At 37.4% G+C, this 20,303-nt stretch overlaps 1 protein-coding gene across 1 annotated transcript in view; it reads left to right on the top strand.

Annotated features, from left to right (window-relative positions):
* The window catches only part of LOC309474864 (immunoglobulin superfamily member 1), a 278,361-nt gene that overhangs the window by 227,118 nt on the left and 30,940 nt on the right, over positions 1–20,303 (top strand). Inside the window, exons 13-16 of the mRNA XM_082137481.1 lie at positions 985–1,257; positions 15,469–15,741; positions 18,677–18,934; positions 19,153–19,425. Of these exons, the coding sequence (XP_081993607.1) occupies positions 985–1,257; positions 15,469–15,741; positions 18,677–18,934; positions 19,153–19,425 (1,077 nt within the window). The remainder of the gene's footprint in view (positions 1–984; positions 1,258–15,468; positions 15,742–18,676; positions 18,935–19,152; positions 19,426–20,303) is intronic.

Here is a 20,303-nt window from a genome sequence, read left to right as displayed (position 1 = left end):
TTGTAACGGTCACCAGCTGGAGTGCCCTTGAGAGCCACCAGAGGGCACTCCACATCAGACTATCGTGATTCTCTCACAATACATTTCCCATAACTCACTGCCCGGACTCATCATCCCTGATTGCATCCACATGTGTCTCATTACCTTGTTAGTCTCAGCCTATTTAAATCATGTACACTCATTCATTATCAGCGAGGTCTTGTTAGTGGTTTCATCTGCAATTCTGAGCCTCTTCCCTTGCTCTTCCCTTGCTCTTCCCTTGCTCTTCCCTTGCTCTTCCCTTGCTCTTCCCTTGCTCTTCCCTTGCTCTTCCCTTGCTCTTCCCTTGCTCTTCCCTTGCTCTTCCCTTGCTCTTCCCTTGCTCTTCCCTTGCTCTTCCCTTGCTCTTCCCTGGCTTTCGATATCTGCCTGTGCCCTGGTTTTCCCGTTCCTGTCTCACCCTCTGGATTGGTTTGTTTGTATGGACTGCTTGCCTGTGTATGACCCTTGCCTGGATTTGGATCACGTCTTTGGATTACTCTGTTTAATAAACTGCATTTGGATCCTTTACCTTCGCGTCTCAGAGCAGCTTGTGACAGTAGTCATGATGTGTTTCATCTCTGCAACTCTTTTTCATGTAAACTGCTGCAGTTCGTGACTTTGTTGAATGTTGTGTCTCTTTGACTGCGGCTGTAGATGTTGCTGTTGTGAGACAGTGGATTGAACTATAAGAGGACGAGATCTTCTGCTGAAACACTTTCACTACTCAAGCTTTTTGCCAGTTTTATACTGACAGATGTTTCCAAACCAACTCTGACTTTGCAGTATTTTGCTTTCATAATGCCCAAATGATTTCTTAAGACACAGAATAAGTGACTATAACAGCTAGAGAACAACACTTCAATTTAACCTGATTGTGTTTTACAATACAAATGTTCAAATACCATTTATTGTTTTTATATATATTATTTGATCACATTATTGTTTATTTTAGTTTTTCTACAGAAAGACCAAAACCCAAAGTGACCATTAAACCTGATCATCATGTATTCAGAAGAGAGACAGTCACTCTCAGATGTGACATATATGATGGAGGAGTCACTAGCTGGAGGTACAACTGGTATAAAGGAAGTTCATTTGTGGGTTTCAGTGAACGACAGGAACACACATTCAGTTCTGTTACTGAGTCTGACGCAGGTAAATACTCCTGTAGTGGGACAGAGACTGAAGGATCACGCTGGTCACAACACAGTGATGAAGAAACACTGACAGTATCAGGTGAGTTTGATCATCTCTTCATAAACACAAACTAGTTTAACATTTTATTAATGAGCGATTTGCTTCTTCACATTAAGATACATTTTTAAACCAAAATTATCTCACATGATCTTCAAACCTAGTCTCAAAGTTGGCTGATTTTTGGATTTTTCACATCCATTACCAAATAACACCCTAAGTAGTTTATGTTTTTTTCAACTATAAGTGCTTACAGACTGAGATATAATATTTGGTAACACTTTATTTTGATGGTCCCCTTTAGACATTCTGTTGACTGAGTGAAACAGCTCCTACATGTCAACTAACTTTCATTAGAGTATTAGTTGAGTATTAGTAGACTGTTAGTTTAGGGTTAGTAGAATAAGTTGTATGTATAGGCTACTTGCAAAGTTACTTATAGTCAATTGAATGTCTAAAGAGGAGCATCAGAATAAAGTGTTACCAATTATTGATAATACATGATAGAGAAACAAAAATCAAAAGCAAGAAATAGATTAAAAAATATATTTAAAAAAAATTAAGAGTCAAGATTCTTTATTGTCACTATAAAAAGGTATAGCAAAATTGAAGCAATCCTTAGGGTACCATTACATATAGCTTTGTGCAATACAATTTAAGTAGAATAGAAACAATTTGATAATAACCAATATACAGTAAAATGCATCAATACAATATATGCCATAATCAAGACAATGCAAAGACAATATAAAACAATACACACAAAACCAGCGCAAGCAAGGCGACAGTCAAATATTGCACAGTAAGCAGTAAGTACTGCATGATATTGCACACAATGAAAAGAGAGGTAAGTGCAACAGAATGTAACCCAGTTTAAATAATATAGTGTATATTGTTATGGCTGGCTCATTTACTGCAACATAAAAGAGGCAAACAACAAATGCTTTAACAATAAACAAATTTATTTACAAACCAAGCAAACAATTATTAAACAATCAGAAGAAAACCGACGTCTAGGGGAAAAAACACGCGTGTGTGTTCTTTCATCTCTGGCACTAAAAATAAATATGGGAAAGAAAAGATTTAGGAGCAAAATATGTACAAATAAGAAGAATGGGAGAGAAGTGAGAGAGCCCTCACTTGAAGTCACCCAGGTCTTTATACTGACACCTATTATAAGTTAATTAGGGATTGAATGCACCTGTTGCCCAACTAACATCTGCACTGTGTAGAAGAGCCATCAGGGGGAAAACAGGCAGACGTAACAATAATCATGGGTTTCATCCGGTCCCTTTCCACAGGTGTATTAATCAAGCACAATGCAGTCTGCATTCATAATTTAGGTGCTTGATTTTATACACCTGTGGAAAGGGACCTGATGAAACCCATGAATACACTGAAATATACAGAGGGTGTTGTTAACCTTGTATAGGTCGAAATATAACATGCCCTGTCAGATTGGTGCATTTCTCAGTTCGTGTGTGTGTGTGTGCAGTAGCGCGGGAAGGGGGGTGCTGCGGGGGCTGCAGCCCCCTCGTCATAGCATCAGCACCCTCAAGTGGGGGGCTGTGGACTAACATAATATTGTACTTTAAAAACGTGAAATAAAAATAAATAAATGGACAGCGTTAACTAACTCTCTTATGCCTAATGTAGTGAGTGTTCAAGCTACGGAGAAAATGAAATAAAGTTTGAATTTGTCATGCTTTGTTCCGATCAGAGCACTTGAGCGGAGAGCACATTTCTGAATATTCCGCTCGCTCATTCCGCTCAGGGTCGCTCGCTCAACCCAGAATGGCCTGCTGGTTCGGAAATATGTGTAATAAGGGCTGCCTCCGACTGAAGTTTTTTTTTCTAGTCGACTAGTAGTTGTTCATTTAAGCCATTAGTGGACAAATCGCCCCTTTATATAAATTGTATTACTAAAATAGGCTATATACAGGATAATGAGCGTGTAGGCCTACATAATATAGCCGCACTCAAGCGCACGGCCGCACGCATAAAGATTGCCACAAAGAACCGGCAAAAGTATGAATGTGTCAAAAATAGCAAGGAGACATTTAATTGTTTATTAATAAACTGGTGTTTTCTGTGTCGCTGCAAAGATGAAGTTGGCGATGCGGACTGGCCATGAACGCCAGAGAGAAGTGCACATTTCATATGGATTATATAATCAGAGAGTAGCCTATTTCTTTTCGTTTTTAATAGTTTCGTTTAAAAGTAGACATTTCAAGCTTTCTATAATAGACAGCCTATATTTCTCAAATCTGTGATGCACAAGCTGAGTTTCGGCGCCCTCCAGTTCACGTGCAATGCAAGTGATTTGTGCCAGCGCCTTATTACATTGTCTGCTATATATTTACTTCTTATTTATTAAATACAGGCAATTGGTTGATAAAACATTGATCAAAATTAAGATACAATTTATAAAAAACGAAAATCTTTTAAAAATTATATTTCTACAAAACAAAACTCAATGAAGTGGTCAAAATCATGTCTTACCCACTCCATGTCTCCAGTCATATTGCACATCTGATGATGTATCTTTGTCTTTCTCATGCTGCATGCTCACTTTCATAATCAACATTGATTAATTAAAAAAATAACATTAGCCTATAATATGTAAACATAAATATGAAACTAAATGTTTTCTTTAATGGCTACAACACATATACAGTACAGACAAATTTCATGTCTTGTCATCAGCCACAACATAATGACGTCACATATTTTCCAACTCAGCCCCCAGCCCCCCTCGCATGAAACAGGTGTGTGTGTGTGTGTGTGTGTGTGTGTGTGTGTGTGTGTGTGTGTGTGTGTGTGTGTGTGTGTGTGTGTGTGTGTGTGGTGTTCAACTCCCATATGAAAAAAAAAAAAAAAAAACTGTTCTTGTGTCTATTGATCCAAGATTTGATGGACCTAAAACGTTTACCAGAGGGCAGCAATTCAAACAAATGATGACCCGGATGGAAAGGATCCTTTAAAATGTTTCCTGCTCTTCTGAGACGGCGTGCAGTGTAAAGCTCTTTTAGGGAAGGCGGAGGACAGACAATGATTTCTTTTTGCAGAGTTGATTACTCTCTGGAGAACTTTCTTATCTGCCGCTGAGCTGCTGGCGTACCACATAGAGATGCAGTAGGTTATCACACTCTCGATGGACGATAGAAAGACACTAGCGGCTGCTCTTGTCGCTCGATGGTGTTTTAAGCCCCCAATGGCTCCTTAGAGGCAGCTAACCCTACCCTCAACCTTAAACCTACCCATCCCCTCGCTGCCTGGAAGGCGCCGTTGGGGGCATAAAACACCAAACACCGCTCTTGTCGGTGGTTCTTTCTGAGAATCCTGTGAAAAAATAGAGTCGCTGCTGTGCTTTTTTTTTTACTGCTGCTGAGATGTTTGTGCTCCAGGAGAGATCCTCGGCGATGGTCGTGCCCAAGAATCTGAAGGCTGGAACCCTCTCCACACAGACCCCGCTAATGTGCAGTGGTGTGAGATTCGTGTTGTGCTTTTGGAAGTCAATGATGATCTCTTTGGTTTTAGAAGCATTCAGGGCCAAGTTATTTACCCCACACCATTCTGTCAGTCTCTGAATTTCATCTCTGTAAGCTGCTTCGTCTCCTCCTGAGATGAGTCCAACTATGGTCGTGTCATCTGCGAATTTGTTGATAGTGTTGGCAGAATGGGTTGGGGTGCAGTCATGAGTGTAAAGGACGTAGAGAAGTGGACTAAGCCTTGTGGGGCACCTGTGCTGAGAATCACGGTGGAGGAGGAATGGGGACCTAACCTAACCATCTGGGGGCGGTTGGTCAGGAAGTCCTTAATCCAGTGACAGATAGATGAGGAGAGACCTAAGTCCAGCAGTTTGGCTGCCAGCCTGTCAGGAATTACTGTGTTGAACGCTGAACTAGTCAATAAAAGGCATCCTCACACAGCAGCCTTGGCGTTCTAGGTGGAGCAATGCTGTGTGCAGGGCAGTAGCGTTGACATCTTCTGTGGATCTATTGGTTCTGAATGCGAACTGATGTGGATCGAATGTGTCTGGAAGGCTGGCTTTGATGTGCTGTTGAACCAGCCTCTCAAAGCACCTCGTGGGTAAATGCAACTGGGCGGTAGTCGTTGAAGGGTTAGTTCACCCAAATATGAAAATTCTGTCAGTAATTACTCACCCTCATGTTGTTCCAACCCCGTAAGACTTTCGTTCATCTTCGGAACACAAATTAAGATATTTTTGATGTAATCTGAGAGCTGGCTCACTCCTTCATAGGCTGCTAGGTAATTGCATCTGCCGGCCCAGAAAAGTTAGTAAAGACATCGTTAAAATAGTCCAAGTGACTACAGTGGCACAACCTTAAGTTTATCAAGCGATAACAATACTTTTTGTGCGCAAAAAAAACACACACAAAAATAACAACTTTATTCAACTATTAATATTCTTCTGTGAGGGCCTCTGATGTGAGTTCACGAGAGCACCACGAAGCATGCTGGCAGCTCTCAGATTTCATAAAAAACATCTTAATTTGTGTTCTGAAGATGAACGAAAGTCTTACGGGGTTGGAACAACATGAGGGTGAGAATTTTCTTTTTTGGGTGAACTAACCCGTTAAACCACTGATGACTGTTTTCTTCCGTAGTGGGATAACTGTTGCTGACTTCAGGCAAGATGGAATGGTGGCTGTTGACAGGGACAGGTTGAAGATCTTTGTGAAGACTGAAGGAGAACTGGTCTGCACATTCTCTGAGCACCCTTCCCATCACTCCATCTGGGCCTGCAGCCTTCCTTATATTAACAGCTCTGAGCACACTCCTCACCCTGTGTTCCAGTATAATGAATGGGAGTCCATGTCTGTTGGGGGCGGATGAGGGTGGTGTGAACGTCTGCTAGAGTCGTTGTGGGTCATTGTGCGTGATTGAGTTTTCCTCAATCTCTTTTTTTATACTCTACTTTTGCACCCTTGATGGCTACATTCATACATACATACATATACACTGTAGAAAAACAAATTCAAATTTGAAAACAAAATTACATTTCCTGGCTTTATAACTTCTCATAATTTTAAGGCCTCGGTATATTTGTGGTTGTGCTTTTTAGAGACATTAGGCTGTGATGCTGTTTTCAAAACTTTGCATTTGTGAATGAAATATTTTAACATGAGTAGGCTAGTTATCAACAATGTATTCCAACTTTCACCATATCCCAAGTAATAGATGGGAAAATTTTTATTTTTTGTTTTGTTTTATATTAACCAAGTAAATACCAATACCAAGTAAAATGAAATACAGTTCATTTTATAAATGAATGATCAAAAGTTTCAATATTATTATTACAAATTTGGCAAGTGTTTGAATCCGCACACAATTTTAATCTTAGAAATTCCTTGTCTGGATTAATATCACACATCATTTTAAAATGCACTTCTTTACGTTTTGGTAGAAGGGGAAATAGAAGATATTTGCTTCTCAATTCCTTGACTGAATTGCTACTAAGATGTTGAAAAATTTAATTTCTTCTTATACGACCAGCTTTCCTTCACGAGTCAGTTCCTTATAATCTTATTAGTGCTCACACCTCATCAATATAACTTATTTTGCCTAAATTAAGATCCCAGATATCTTGGGAATGAGCATGGAATATGTGTAAAAAAACAAAAACAAAAAAAAACTTTTACCATACTAATCATCAGTAAAAGAATACTTCTAATAACTTTCATTTAATCTTTTTTCTCACAATTAAAACTGAATTGGGTGTAGAAACTACTATCACTCTAAAAACAGCCTTTTTATCTATCATGTGCAACATTGAACAAATACCTCTTTATATCATTGACCAAATATCCTCCAAACCCAAAGATTTTCTTTGAATTTATACTATGAATAAAGCTTTGCCCGTCCATTTATCTGAGCAGTTGCAGGTTTGGTTACAGCACCACCTACTGGTCAGAAACTATACCAGTTTATCCAACACTATCATCTGTATCGTTTTAAATGTTCATGTGAACTGCTGCACCTGCACAACACTTTGTTGAATGGTGTGTCTCTTTGACTGCTGGTGTAGATGTTGGTGGTGTGACACTGTGAGTAGAGCTCTGGATTATTAACACAAAAGATTGTGGCTTTGAACCTCTATTGTCTTTTAAGTTTTTGCATTATCCCATAATGTTGACCTTTTTTCTTACATTGTCTATGAAATCAAAATATATGAATAATTTACCAGTGAGAGAATGAGATCATCGGTTGAAAACGTTTCAGGGCTCATGCTCCCAAATTCCCAATAATTTTATATTAACAGATTTTCCCAAACCAACTCTGACTGTATGGCCACAGAGTCCAGTGTTCACTGGAGACTCAGTTACTCTGAGATGTGAGCTGGATAAAATAACTGGATGGGAGTTTCTCTGGAGTAAAGACTCAAAAACTGAATCTGTCTCTCTCTCTCTGAGCTGTGAGGACCAGAGTAACTCTGATGGATGGACAGTGAGAAGATACACAGACAGCGGGCGGCTGGAAGATTGTTCATCATCATCATCAGTGTGGGGATCACAAACAGGATCTACATGTACAATCAGATCCACCAGCACATCAGACACTGAAGTTTACTGGTGTCAGTCTGAATCTGGAGAGAACTATTATCCTGTTAATATCACTGTACACTGTGAGTCTGTGTTTATGTATTTATTCATTTCACTGACAGTTTACAATCAATACACAGGTTTATTAAACAAGAGCAGGATATAGTGTATGACGTTGACCAGTAAACAACCAGCCAGACCATCATAGCAATACACTAAAAACAGAAACCAGTGGAAAATATAAAGTTCTTTTTAATTTTGTCTTGTTTTTATTATGTTACCATTTTGTTCATATATTACATGTCTCCTGTGTTTCTGTAGCTGGTGTGATTCTGGAGAGTCCTGTTCATCCTGTGACTGAAGGAGATAATCTGACTCTACGCTGTTTATATCATTATACAACCGTATCAAACCTCAGAGCTGATTTCTATAAAGATGGATCACTCATCCAGAATCAAACTACAGAGATGATCATCCCTACTGTCTCAAAGTCACATGAGGGTTTCTACTACTGCAAACACCCAAAGAGAGGAGAGTCTCCCAAGAGCTGGATCTCAGTCAGAGGTGAGAGTCACTGAAACTGTGAGCTGATTTATTTCTTCATATGCCCTCGTTCAGATATAGTGCATGATAAAGTGTTTGTGTGTCTCTTTTTCAGGGTCTCATTCAGACTCTCAGACTCTCAGATCTCTGTCCTCCACATACTCAGTTCTGCACTGGCAGCTTGTCCATATCTGATAGTGACGGTCGTGCTGATTTACAAATGCTGCAGAATGAGAGGAAAAACACCTGAGTGATTTATTAGAAGTCATTATTATCATTATTTTTAACTGACCAACAAATCAGTCAAAATAATTATTCATATGATGTGATGTCACATAACATTTGGCTTTGCTCAATGAGGGTTTGATCTTTGTAAAGTTGCTTTAAAAACACTGTTGGGAATTCTGCTTTACAAATACTGAACTGTCAAATGAAATTGTACATGGACTGCATATATATAGCGCTTTCAATAGACCCATGGCCACCAAAGCGCTTTACATATTGCCTCACATTCACAGACCGACCGACCGACTGTTTTTAACATGTATAATTTATCCACCAGGAATTGATGGTAAAAGCAGCTTTTCAATTTTTATTTATAAGTGAAAGTTTAATCTTTTTTTATTTTGTCCTGCTTTATGTAATACAGTGCAATTCTTTACAATGTAAGGCTTGTGTGATATTTGCATGTTTCACATTATAACCACACGAACACACTGTCATTTGTAAGCTATTCCTTATTTTAATGTAAGTCTCCTGATTTGTATTGCTGCAATATATCATAATTTATGTTTGTTTACTTTTTTAATAAAGAAACACAGCTTTAAAAAAAATATTCTGGATCTTATGCTTTGTCTTGCAGTGTCACAATAAAAGCAGAAGAATCGTGACCTCTGACTATAATGAATGTTTTAATCTCTCAGTAGTTTGGACTCTTCAGCCTAAAATTACTGTAATCTACAGAAATTATTACATTTATATGGAGAGAAAATAACTAGTTTTAAACAATACTTGAACATGCTTTTTTTTTTTTTGTACAGCCAATGATTTCACACATGATTATTTTAACTCATCCTGTGGTTATTGTGACTGTTGTGTAAAACTGTTGCATACTAATGTTCACATGAGAACTGCTGGTCATGTGACATTGATGGTTTTTAACGCTACTGAACATGAACACAGGGTGTCAAGTGCGGATTATGTGTTTAAAGTTGAGAAACACAAGACGGTGTTAATAGTTGTGATGAATCTTAGAAAATGGTGTTACGTTGATGAAATTTGGCTAATATATTTGATTTTAGTGTCTTAGTAATTGAGAAACCTGTAATAATGTTTGATATTTATGAAAAACCTTTGACCCAGAGTATGAGCAATGATCGACACTTAGCAAACAGCACTAATTCAGATTCGTATGTGTTGAGGGTCATTCTGCATGAATCACGAATAAAACAAGATCTGAAAACTGATGTGATCTTCTCTTCACACCAGTTTATCTTTCTAGCACTTCCTCTTTCACTCTCAGTCTCTCCGTTAAATGAGTCATATTTTATTAGTTAAGAAAATGCAGATTATAATCTGACACAAATGTTTTGTGTATCACAGCTGTACAGCAGCTTTAAAAGAAATAGTGCCATTGTTCAGCTGAAGTTCCCTTTAAAAAGTGTTACAACAATCCCCTTACATACAACTAAGAACAGTTTCTGTTTAATAATTGTACAGAATGATCAGTGGAAAAGAAAGACAGACAGAGCTGTGCCGGAGAGTGTTTTAAAAAAGAACTGATGAGGTTTCAAAGAAGGGCCGGTCAGTCAGATCAGTTGCGAAGGAAATGTTGAAAGCCATTGGTGAAGTTTCTGACGCCTCAGTCAGTGAAATCTTTTGTGTTGTGTCTGTATGAAGACATTTGGCAACTCAAAGCCAAAGAAAGTGAAATGTGTCTTGTGCAGTTTCTGTCTGAACTCCAGGGTTAAAACATTCATTTGTGTGTCTATGTGTGAATATTCTCAATCAGAGTCACAATGGAGACAAACTCACACACACAATGACTGTTTTGTTGTTGTTGTTAGACCTACATGTTCTTTACACACGTACACTGGAGTTGAGTGTATATTAAGCATGAATACCATTAAGGACGTTTTTTTCTAATATCGTCACCTTCCTAAAATAATTGCCTAAGTCATTTTTTCAGGTTTCTCAGAAAACACAAAAAACGGAACCTAACTTCAGAGGCCAAGTAGACTTTCGTTCTTCTTGATGCAACTACCATCTTGAAAAGCTTGTAAAATTGCCTAAGTCTCATTGTCTTTTGACTTAGGCAAAATAAAACACTCTTGACATAGGCCATTACACTACAGGGGTAGAAATGCATGATCTGTTCAACTGAAGATGTGGGTGATTTTACCAGAGGTGGCCAGTATCATGAGGAGATGACTTATGCAAAAAAAAAAAAACATTTTTGTCAAAAAATGACTTAGGCAAGTATTTTAGGAAGGTAACGATATAATAATTTACAGTCAAACAGAAATGGGATTTGAGTTATGGTCAGTCACAGAGAGAGAGATTTTTAGGGATTTTTCTTTTGGATTGTTTTAATAAACCTATTTTTGAATCATCTTGCATGATGTTTTTGCTTCTTTTTGTTTAATTGTTACATCTTATATAGTATATATGTCAGAACAGAAGAGTACAAACAAGTAAAGTTTGTAAACAGGATTTATTGGACACAAGATATTATTCAGCAGAAGAGCAGGTGAGTGGTTGAAGATTAAAGTAGAGCTCTGTTGGCTGGGTCGACTGAGTCTCTTATCTGGTTTTGGTTGTAGATGATGAAGATCAGAGCTTCGGTAGAAGAATGGCATCAAAGAGGTAAGTTTTGTCGAAGGAAGAGTCAGGTAAGTCTTTCGGTGTGGAATAACGAGACAATGTAGTGCTGTGGGTGTGGTGACTATATGGTGCTGGTGATTAGCGGAGCTGAGTGCAGGCAGGCGGTGGTGACAGGCGGTGGTGATTAGTATTCAGGAGACAGGGAACGAGTGGGCGGAGTGTAGAGGTCTGGTGCTGTTGATGTTGACTCCGTGACAATATTGGATTATATTTATATTCAATGTGGGAAAAAAAATTATACTTATAATGAATACTATTTATTGCATAAATATGAATTAGTACCATGAAATTCTCTCAAAATACTAAATATTATTCAACAAAAATATTGTTGATTTTACAAAAAATAAAAAATAAATGCATTTCAGATGTTCAGACGCTTTTGACCGTGAACAACAGAAGTGTGACCCCCAAATGAACAATAGCAGAGTGTTAAGTAAATCATACAGTGTGATTAGTGCAGATTGATTCCCAAATGAATGACTCTTATGATCCGATTCTTTTTACTAAATCAAAATTATTGAGCGCAACCATTAAATAACGATTCCCAATCAGGTACTGAACCAAGAAAGACACTATGTTGCACATGTACTATTATAATCTTGTATTGCACTTTTGTTTTTGCCATTGATGTGCTTATTGTTGTTGTTGTTGTTTGTTTGCGTTCATAGCCTGTCTTACAAATTTCAGTTCAGTTTTCCACCACATGAAAATGTGCAAATGACAATAAGACTTATGACCTTTGGCAAGAATTGAAATGACTGCTGAGGACAGTAAGACACGAATTATATTTCTTTTCTTTTTTTCAAAAGTTACTTTCTCAAAAGTACTAACAAAATTGTTATTTGAATCATACTGTCGCTGAATTCACTAAATTAAGAGGAACAAGCATTAAAGTTGTTTCATCCGTTGTCTTGGTGTATGAATATTAAACTTGTCACAGGTACAAATATATCAGTGCCAAACTCGACACATTTATTGTGGTTTGGTTTCTTCTCTTTCAGATCAGTGGCATTAACCAGTGTGGGAGGAACAGCAGTTGTAAACTTATGAAGTTATGAATACATCTAATAACATTATTACAATAAAGATCCATCAAAGTTATGATTCCGTTTCCATTAAACACACAAGAATATACTTCTCGTAATGGCAAATTTATGCTGTTCACAACATTTCAGTAGGAAACTTGCGTGACATTTTTGAACATGTGTTACAAGATTATCAACTTCTTAAAAAGGTTTTCTGTAACACATGAGGTACATTTGTATGTCTTCTTTAATCTGTCATTATGTATCTAAAGATCTGACAGGAAGTCTTGAGGCTTTAACTCAGTCTGTCTTTAACCGTCAGTCATTATTCAGTCAGTATGGAGCTCAGTCAACTTCCTCTTCTGCTCTGTGAGTATTATTTCCTCTGATAATAATTGCACTTGTATTGTGAATAGGATTGTGTTCCTGGTGTTTTTTCTTTTTTTTTTTTCTTCATGATCTCAGAGCTTCAAATCCAGCTCTAGCTCATGATATATGAGTGAAAGACGAGTTTGAGAGAAGTGTGCAGTTAGTGCTGTTTGTGAAAGAGAAATGCACTCTGTTGTGTTTGGGTCAGTCTGTTTCTTCACTCACTCGGTTTAATGCTTTGTAATGGTGTTTGCTGAATCATTTCTGTTGGTTAGTTTTGTACAGTTTGCTGTCGAGATGCATTAGGTAGATATTCACTAGTTAGTCTTTAGATGTTCACTATGCAGTTAGTAAGAGTTTATATGAGTTAATTGTTATTATTGTCACTGTTTTCAGACTCTAGAAAGGTTTTTACAGAAACACTTATTCAGGAGCCACTAGATCTAGACAAATTAGAAGAAAGACTTAAACATTTTTAAACATTTGTTTGTGTTGTGAAGCTGAGAAACATGCAAGAGTGAAATTTTCCTGTTTTTGGCTGAACTGTCACTTTGGTGGCTTGCCAGTGTAGTCGATTTCTCTTATACATAAAATAAGTTCTTGTGGAGAGCAGAATTTACTGAAGGTATCAGAGCAACACATTCTTCAGCAATGATGTTAGTCTGTCTTCAGAGAGTCTGAACCCAAATATCTGTGTGTGGGACAGACCTTTATACCTAAAGCTAATTTACACACAAAAGACCCCTAAGAGAAACACAGCCGGTTACTTCACAGGAAGAATTTTGCAAGTAAGATTCCCCCCCAAAAAAAAATCAGGATAATCAACGGATGAGTTTGATGATCTTTTTAGGAACATTTAAAATACACAATCTTTCATGAGTTTCTTTTTTTTTTTTTTTGTGCTGATTTCAAACTTCCAGTCTGGACACACTCAAGGTGAGGGAATTTGATTCATACATTTCATCACAAATGTGTGATTCTGTTACAAACCAGGGGCCGGATTCACAAAACAATCTAAAGAATACAATTCTTCTTAACTGCTATTTTCTTCTTATTTTCTAACTTAAGAAAGAAAAAAAAAGATAAAAAAAAATAAGAATATTTGGGATTTGGTATCTTTCTTTTTAAGGTTGTTCTTAAGACAAAATTTGTTTATTCTAAAAAGGGTTACACTTTATTTTAAGGTGTCATTGTTACAGTGTAATTATATAAGTACTGTGTAATGTACTTACTATAGGGTTAGGGTAGGATTAGGGTTTGGTTGAGGGTTATTTGCATGTAATTATACATAATTTACTGTTATTACTATAGTAAGCACATGCAGTGACATGTAACTACGTCGCCTTAAAATAAAGTATTTAATAATTTAATAATTATCCTATTCATATTCCTGAAAATATATATTTTTTTTAAAATCATCTTAAATAACTTCTTAAAGTGAGGATAACCTCCAACATGTCTTAAATCCCCAAAGGAAGATTACGAACTTCTTGGAATTTATCTTAAGAACTTTCTTAACTTCTTTTTTAAGAAGATTTTTGTGAATCCGGCCCCAGCTGTCACAGTCATCCGCACTCATTCATCTTTAGTCTCGTTTTCATTCATCACTTTTTCCTTTGTTTGTATTCTCCCTCCTCTCATCCGTTACCATGGACATTCATTCATCACAGCTGTTCGTCATTTATTTCGTTACCTCTGTGTATTTAGTTCCTCTGTGTTCAGTCTTTAGTTGTCGGTTGATGTTCGTGTATGGTAGTGTTTGTTACGTTTATACTCCTCTGCACACTGTTGCTCCTGCTTGCCTCCTCATAATTAAAAACCTTTTTATATTTGATAACCTCGTCTTCAGTCCGTCTTCCCTCATCTTCATCTTGTGACACCAGCAATGAAATGAGTGTCATAATTATAAATACAGCTTTTTAAACAAGTTATATAAGGGCGTTTTTCCACTGGGTTCGTTTGCTGCGGTCCGAACCCGAGTGCGCTAGTTCCCGGCGCCTCCCGCAGCGTTGGTCTGGTTTCACACTCAATTAGTTGTATCGAACCCAGGTGCGTTTGCAGTGATCTTACGTCATCGCAAACGCAATCAAACAATGATATCGACAGTGATACGCATGCGCGGGATACTATACTTCCTGAACAAGCGCGCACCCGAGTCCGTGTTGCTTGCACATTAACGCGAACCGCACCACGGTTCGGGAGCAACCGAGCTCAGACCACCTCCTCCAGGTAGTCTCGGGTTCGGTACTCTAGTGCGCACCCGGGTCCGATGACAGCGTTCACATTAGCGATTTTTCATGCGAACCGTGCCCCGGTCCGCACTAAACTGCCAGTGTGAAAGCGCCCTAAGATTCATGTGTTGTGAGCAACACCAAACAGACGGTTCTGAGGTGTGGCAAAAACACACAAAATCATTCACTCATATGAAAAAATTTTTATGCAGAATTTAGAAAATATCTTTTGACATTTGTCTACAGATTTAATAAAAATGATTAGAGTTGCTGGACCTGCAACAACAAAGTCATTTGAACAACAATGACAATTTGTAACCCTGTGGTAACTGATGTGTGTGTCTCTGACTGCTGGTGTGGATGTAGGAGATGTGAAACCCTGTGTTGAGCTCAGCGCTACTAACGGATGTGGGTTTGAACTCCACATAGGGGGGTCTTTACACCTCTGTTGTCCTTTAACTCTTTGCATTGCGCTGAATTGAGTGAATGTTCACCTTGTTTGTTCCAGTAATTGCTTGTTTGTTCCAGTATTACATTGTTTGTGAAATAAAAATGCACTAATGATTTACCAGTGGTAGAATGAGATCTGCTGAAAAACTTTCACATCTCATGCTCACACTGACTTTATATTGACAGATTTTCCCAAACCAACTCTGACTGTACGGCCACAGAGTTCAGTGTTCACTGGAGACTCAGTTACTCTGAGATGTGACATATATGATGGAGGAGTCACTAGCTGGCGGTACAACTGGTATAAAGACGGTTCAACCAGTGCTTTCAGTGAACGACAGGAACACACATTCAGTTCTGTTACTGAGTCTGACGCAGGTAAATACTCCTGTAGTGGGAGAGAGACTGAGGGATCACGCTGGTCACAACACAGTGATGAAGTTACACTGGCAGTATCAGGTGAGTTTGATCATCTCTTCATAAACACACACAAGTTTAACATTTTATTAATAAGGGATTTTTTATCAGAGCAGTTTGAAGTGTTTCTCCACAGAAGTGGTTGATTTTGACACAGAAGTGTTCAGATTTTTAGTTGTCAAGCAATAAACGTGTGGCCTCAGTTTTCTTTTGCTTATAACTTTGAACCCTTTGAACTTAAAAACAGGAACATTTCCCTGATCTCAAATTGAAGATGATGATTTCAATTTCTGAAGTGTCAGTGAGTCACCAGATATTGCAAATATTTTGTGAACTGTTTTCTCTTCTTGACAACAGTGGTTGATATGATCTTTACACAAAGCCTCCCAAAAGTGATTGGCTAGATTTTTATTTATCATTTTACATTTTTCAATTTAACCATTATCATATTACACCCTAACACAGTAGTTGTAACGGTCATCAGCTGGAGTGCCCTTGAGAGCCACCAGAGGGCTCTCCACATCAGACTATCGTGATTCTCTCACAACTACATTTCCCATAACTCACTGCCCGGACTCATCATCCCTGATTGCATCCACATGTGTCTCATTACCTTGTTAGTCTCAGCCTATTTAAACCATGTACACTCATTCATTATCAGTGAGGTCTTGATATTTGTTTCGGCTGCCATTCTGAGCGTCTTCCCTCGTTCTTCCCTCGTTCTTCCTTTTGTTGAATGTTGTGTCTCTTTGACTGCGGCTGTAGATGTTGCTGTTGTGAGACAGTGGATTGAACTATAAGAGGACGAGATCTTCTGCTGAAACACTTTCACTACTCAAGCTTTTTGCCAGTTTTATACTGACAGATGTTTCCAAACCAACTCTGACTTTGCATTATTTTGCTTTCATAATGCCCAAATGATTTCATAAGCTAGAGAACAACACTTCAATCTAACCTGATTATGTGTTTTAAATGTTCAAACACACTTTATTGTTTTTATATATATTATTTTATCACATTATTTCATTGTTTATTGTCATTATATAGAAAGACCAAAACCCAAAGTGACCATTAAACCTGATCATCATGTATTCAGAGGAGAGACAGTCACTCTCAGATGTGACATATATGATGGAGGCGGTACAACTGGTATAAAGACGGTTCAACCAGTGCTTTCAGTGAACGACAGGAACACACATTCAGTTCTGTTACTGAGTCTGACGCAGGTAAATACTCCTGTAGTGGGACAGAGACTGAAGGATCACGCAGATCAGACATCAGTGATGAAGTTACACTGACAGTATCAGGTGAGTTTGATCATCTCTTCATAAACACAAAGATCGATTTGCTTCTTCACATTAAGATACATGATCTTCAAACCTATAGTCTCAAACTTTTGACAATGAGTAAAACAGCTCCTACATGTCCACTAACTTTCATTAGAGTATTAGTAGACTGTTAGTTTAGGGTTAGTAGAATAAGTTGTATGTATAGGCTACTTGCAAAGTTACTTATAGTCAATTGAATGTCTAAAGAGGAGCATCAGAATAAAGTGTTACCAATTATTGATAATACATGATAGAGAAACAAAAATTTTAAGCACGAAATAGATTAAAAAATATATAACAAATTAAGATTCAAGATTCTTTATTGTCACTATAAAAACGTATAGCGAAAATGAAGCTATCCTTACGGTACCATCACATATAGCTTTGTGCAAACTAACATTTAATTTAAATAAATACAATTTAAGTAGAATAGAAACAATACGATAATAACCAATATACAGGACAATACATCAATAAACAATATGCCAAAATCAAGACAACGCAAAGACAATATAAAACAATACACACAAAACCAATGCAAGCAAAGCGACAATCAAATATTGCACAGTAAGCAGTAAGTACTGCATGATATTGCACACAATGAAAAGAGAGGCAAGTGCAACAGAATGTAACCCAATTTAAATAATATAGTGTATATTGTTTCGGCTGGCTCATACCACAAAATAAAAGTGGCAAACAACAAATGCTTTAACAATAAAGAAATGTATTTATTTTAATCTTAGAAATTCCTTGTCTCGATTTATATCACACATAATTTTAAAATACACATCTTTACATTTAGGTACAAGGGGAAATTCTTGACTGAATTCCTACTAAGATTTTGAAAAATGTAATTTCTTCTTATACGACCAGGATAGCTTTCCTTCACAAGTTAATTCCTTATAATCTTGTTAGTGCTCACTCCTCATCAATATAACTTATTTTGCCTAAATTAAGATCCCAAATATCTTGGGAATGAGCATGGAATATGTATAAAAAAATAAAATAAAATAAAAAACTTTTACCATACTAATCATCAGTTAAAAAAAAAATAAAATACTTCTAATAACTTTCATTTAATCTTTTTTAATTGAAGTTGGTGAAGAAATCACTATAGGCCCTAACTCCAAAAACAGCCTTTTTATCCATCATGTGCAACATTGAACAAATACCTCTTTATATCATTGACCAAATATCCTCCAAACCCAAAGATTTTCTTTGAATTTATACTATGAATAAAGCTTTGCCTGTCCATTTATCTGAGCAGATGCAGGTTTGGTTACAGCACCACCTACTGGTCAGAAACTATACCAGTTTATCCAACACTATCATCTACTGTATCGTTTTAAATGTTCATGTGAACTGCTGCACCTGCACAACACTTTGTTGAATGGTGTGTCTCTTTGACTGCTGGTGTAGATGTTGGTGGTGTGACACTGTGAGTCGAGCTCTGGATTATTAACACAAAGATTGTGGCTTTGAACCTCTATTGTCTTAAGTTTTTGCATTGTCCCATAATGTTGACCTTTTTCTTACATTGTCTATGAAATAAAAATATATGAATAATTTACAAGTGAGAGAATGAGATCATCGGTTGAAAACGTTTCAGAGCTCATGCTCCCAAATTCCCAATAATTTTATATTAACAGATTTTCCCAAACCAACTCTGACTGTACGGCCACAGAGTTCAGTGTTCACTGGAGACTCAGTTACTCTGAGATGTGAGCTGGATAAAATAACTGGATGGGAGTTTCTCTGGAGTAAAGACTCAAACACTGAATCTCCTGAAGCTGCAACTAAAACAATCAGTCGTGTGAAAGTCTCTGATGGAGGAGAGTACAGATGCAGAGCAAGAAGAGGAGGATATTACACAGATTACAGTAAACCAGTAGCAGTGACAATACATGGCAAGTGTTTTACCTCGCATAATGAACTATTCTGAAAACACTATATGAAAATGATTTATAAAACACTAAACAAACATAGAGAACAACACTTCAGTTTAACTTGATTTAGTGTTTTATAACTGTTCGCACAATAAAAAACAGCACATTTTATTATTTGTATTTATTTTATTATATTATTTATCACATTATTTTCAATGTTTATTTTTGTTTTTCTACAGAAAGACCAAAACCCAAAGTGACCATTAAACCTGATCATCATGTATTCAGAGGAGAGACAGTCACTCTCAGATGTGACATATATGGTGAAGGAGTCACTAGCTGGCGGTACAACTGGTATAAAGACGGTTCAACCAGTGCTTTCAGTGAACGACAGGAACACACATTCAGTTCTGTTTCTGAGTCTGACGCAGGTAAATACTTCTGTTATGGATTTGAGACTGAAGGATCACGCAGATCACAACGCAGTGATGAAGTTACACTGACAGTATCAGGTGAGTTTGATCATCTCTTCATAAACACACACAAGTTTAACGTTATTAATAAGGGATTTTTTTCAGAGCAGTTTTAAGTGTTTCTCCACAGAAGTGGTTGATTTTGACACAGAAGTGTTCAGATTTTTAGTTGTCAAGCAATGTCAAGATGTCAAGCAATAATATAGTGTATATTGTTACGGCTGGCTCATATACCGCAACATAAAAGATAACATAAACAACAAATGCTTTAACAATAAACCAATTTATTTACAAACCAAGCGAACAATTATTAAACAATCAAAAGAAAATCGACATCTAGGGAAAAAACACACGCGTGTATGGTTACTAAATAAACATCTCTGGCACTAAAAATAAATATGGGAAAGAAAAGATTTAGGAACAAAATATGTACAAATAAGAAGAATGGGAGAGAAGTGAGAGAGCCCTCACTTGAAGTCACCCAGGTCTTTATACCGACACCTATTATAAGTTAATTAGGGATTGAATACACCTGTTGCCCAACTAACATCTGCACTGTGTAGAAGAGCCATCAGGGGGAAAACAGGCAGACGTAACAATATGTATACACTGAAATATACAGAGGGTGTTGTTAACCTTTTATAGATTGAGATATAACATGCCCTGTCAGATTGGTGCATTACTCAGTTTGTGTGTGTGTGTGTGTGTGTGTGTGTGTGTGTGTGTGTGTGTGTGTGTGTGTGTGTGTGTGTGTGTGTGTGTGTGTGTGTGTGTGTGTGTGTGTGTGTGTGTGTGTGTGTGTGTGTGTGTGTGTGTGTGTGTGTGTGTGTGTGTGTGTGTGTGTGTGTGTGTGTGTGTGTGTGTGTGTGTGTGTGTGTGTGTGTGTGTGTGTGTGTGTGTGTGTGTGTGTGTGTTTG

The sequence above is a fragment of the Leuciscus leuciscus genome (genome assembly GCF_965113295.1).
Source record: "Leuciscus leuciscus genome assembly, chromosome: 1".
NCBI lineage: Eukaryota > Metazoa > Chordata > Actinopteri > Cypriniformes > Leuciscidae > Leuciscus > Leuciscus leuciscus.
Note: the sequence above shows the minus strand (reverse complement) of the source record. Positions and strands in the feature narration are given on the sequence as shown.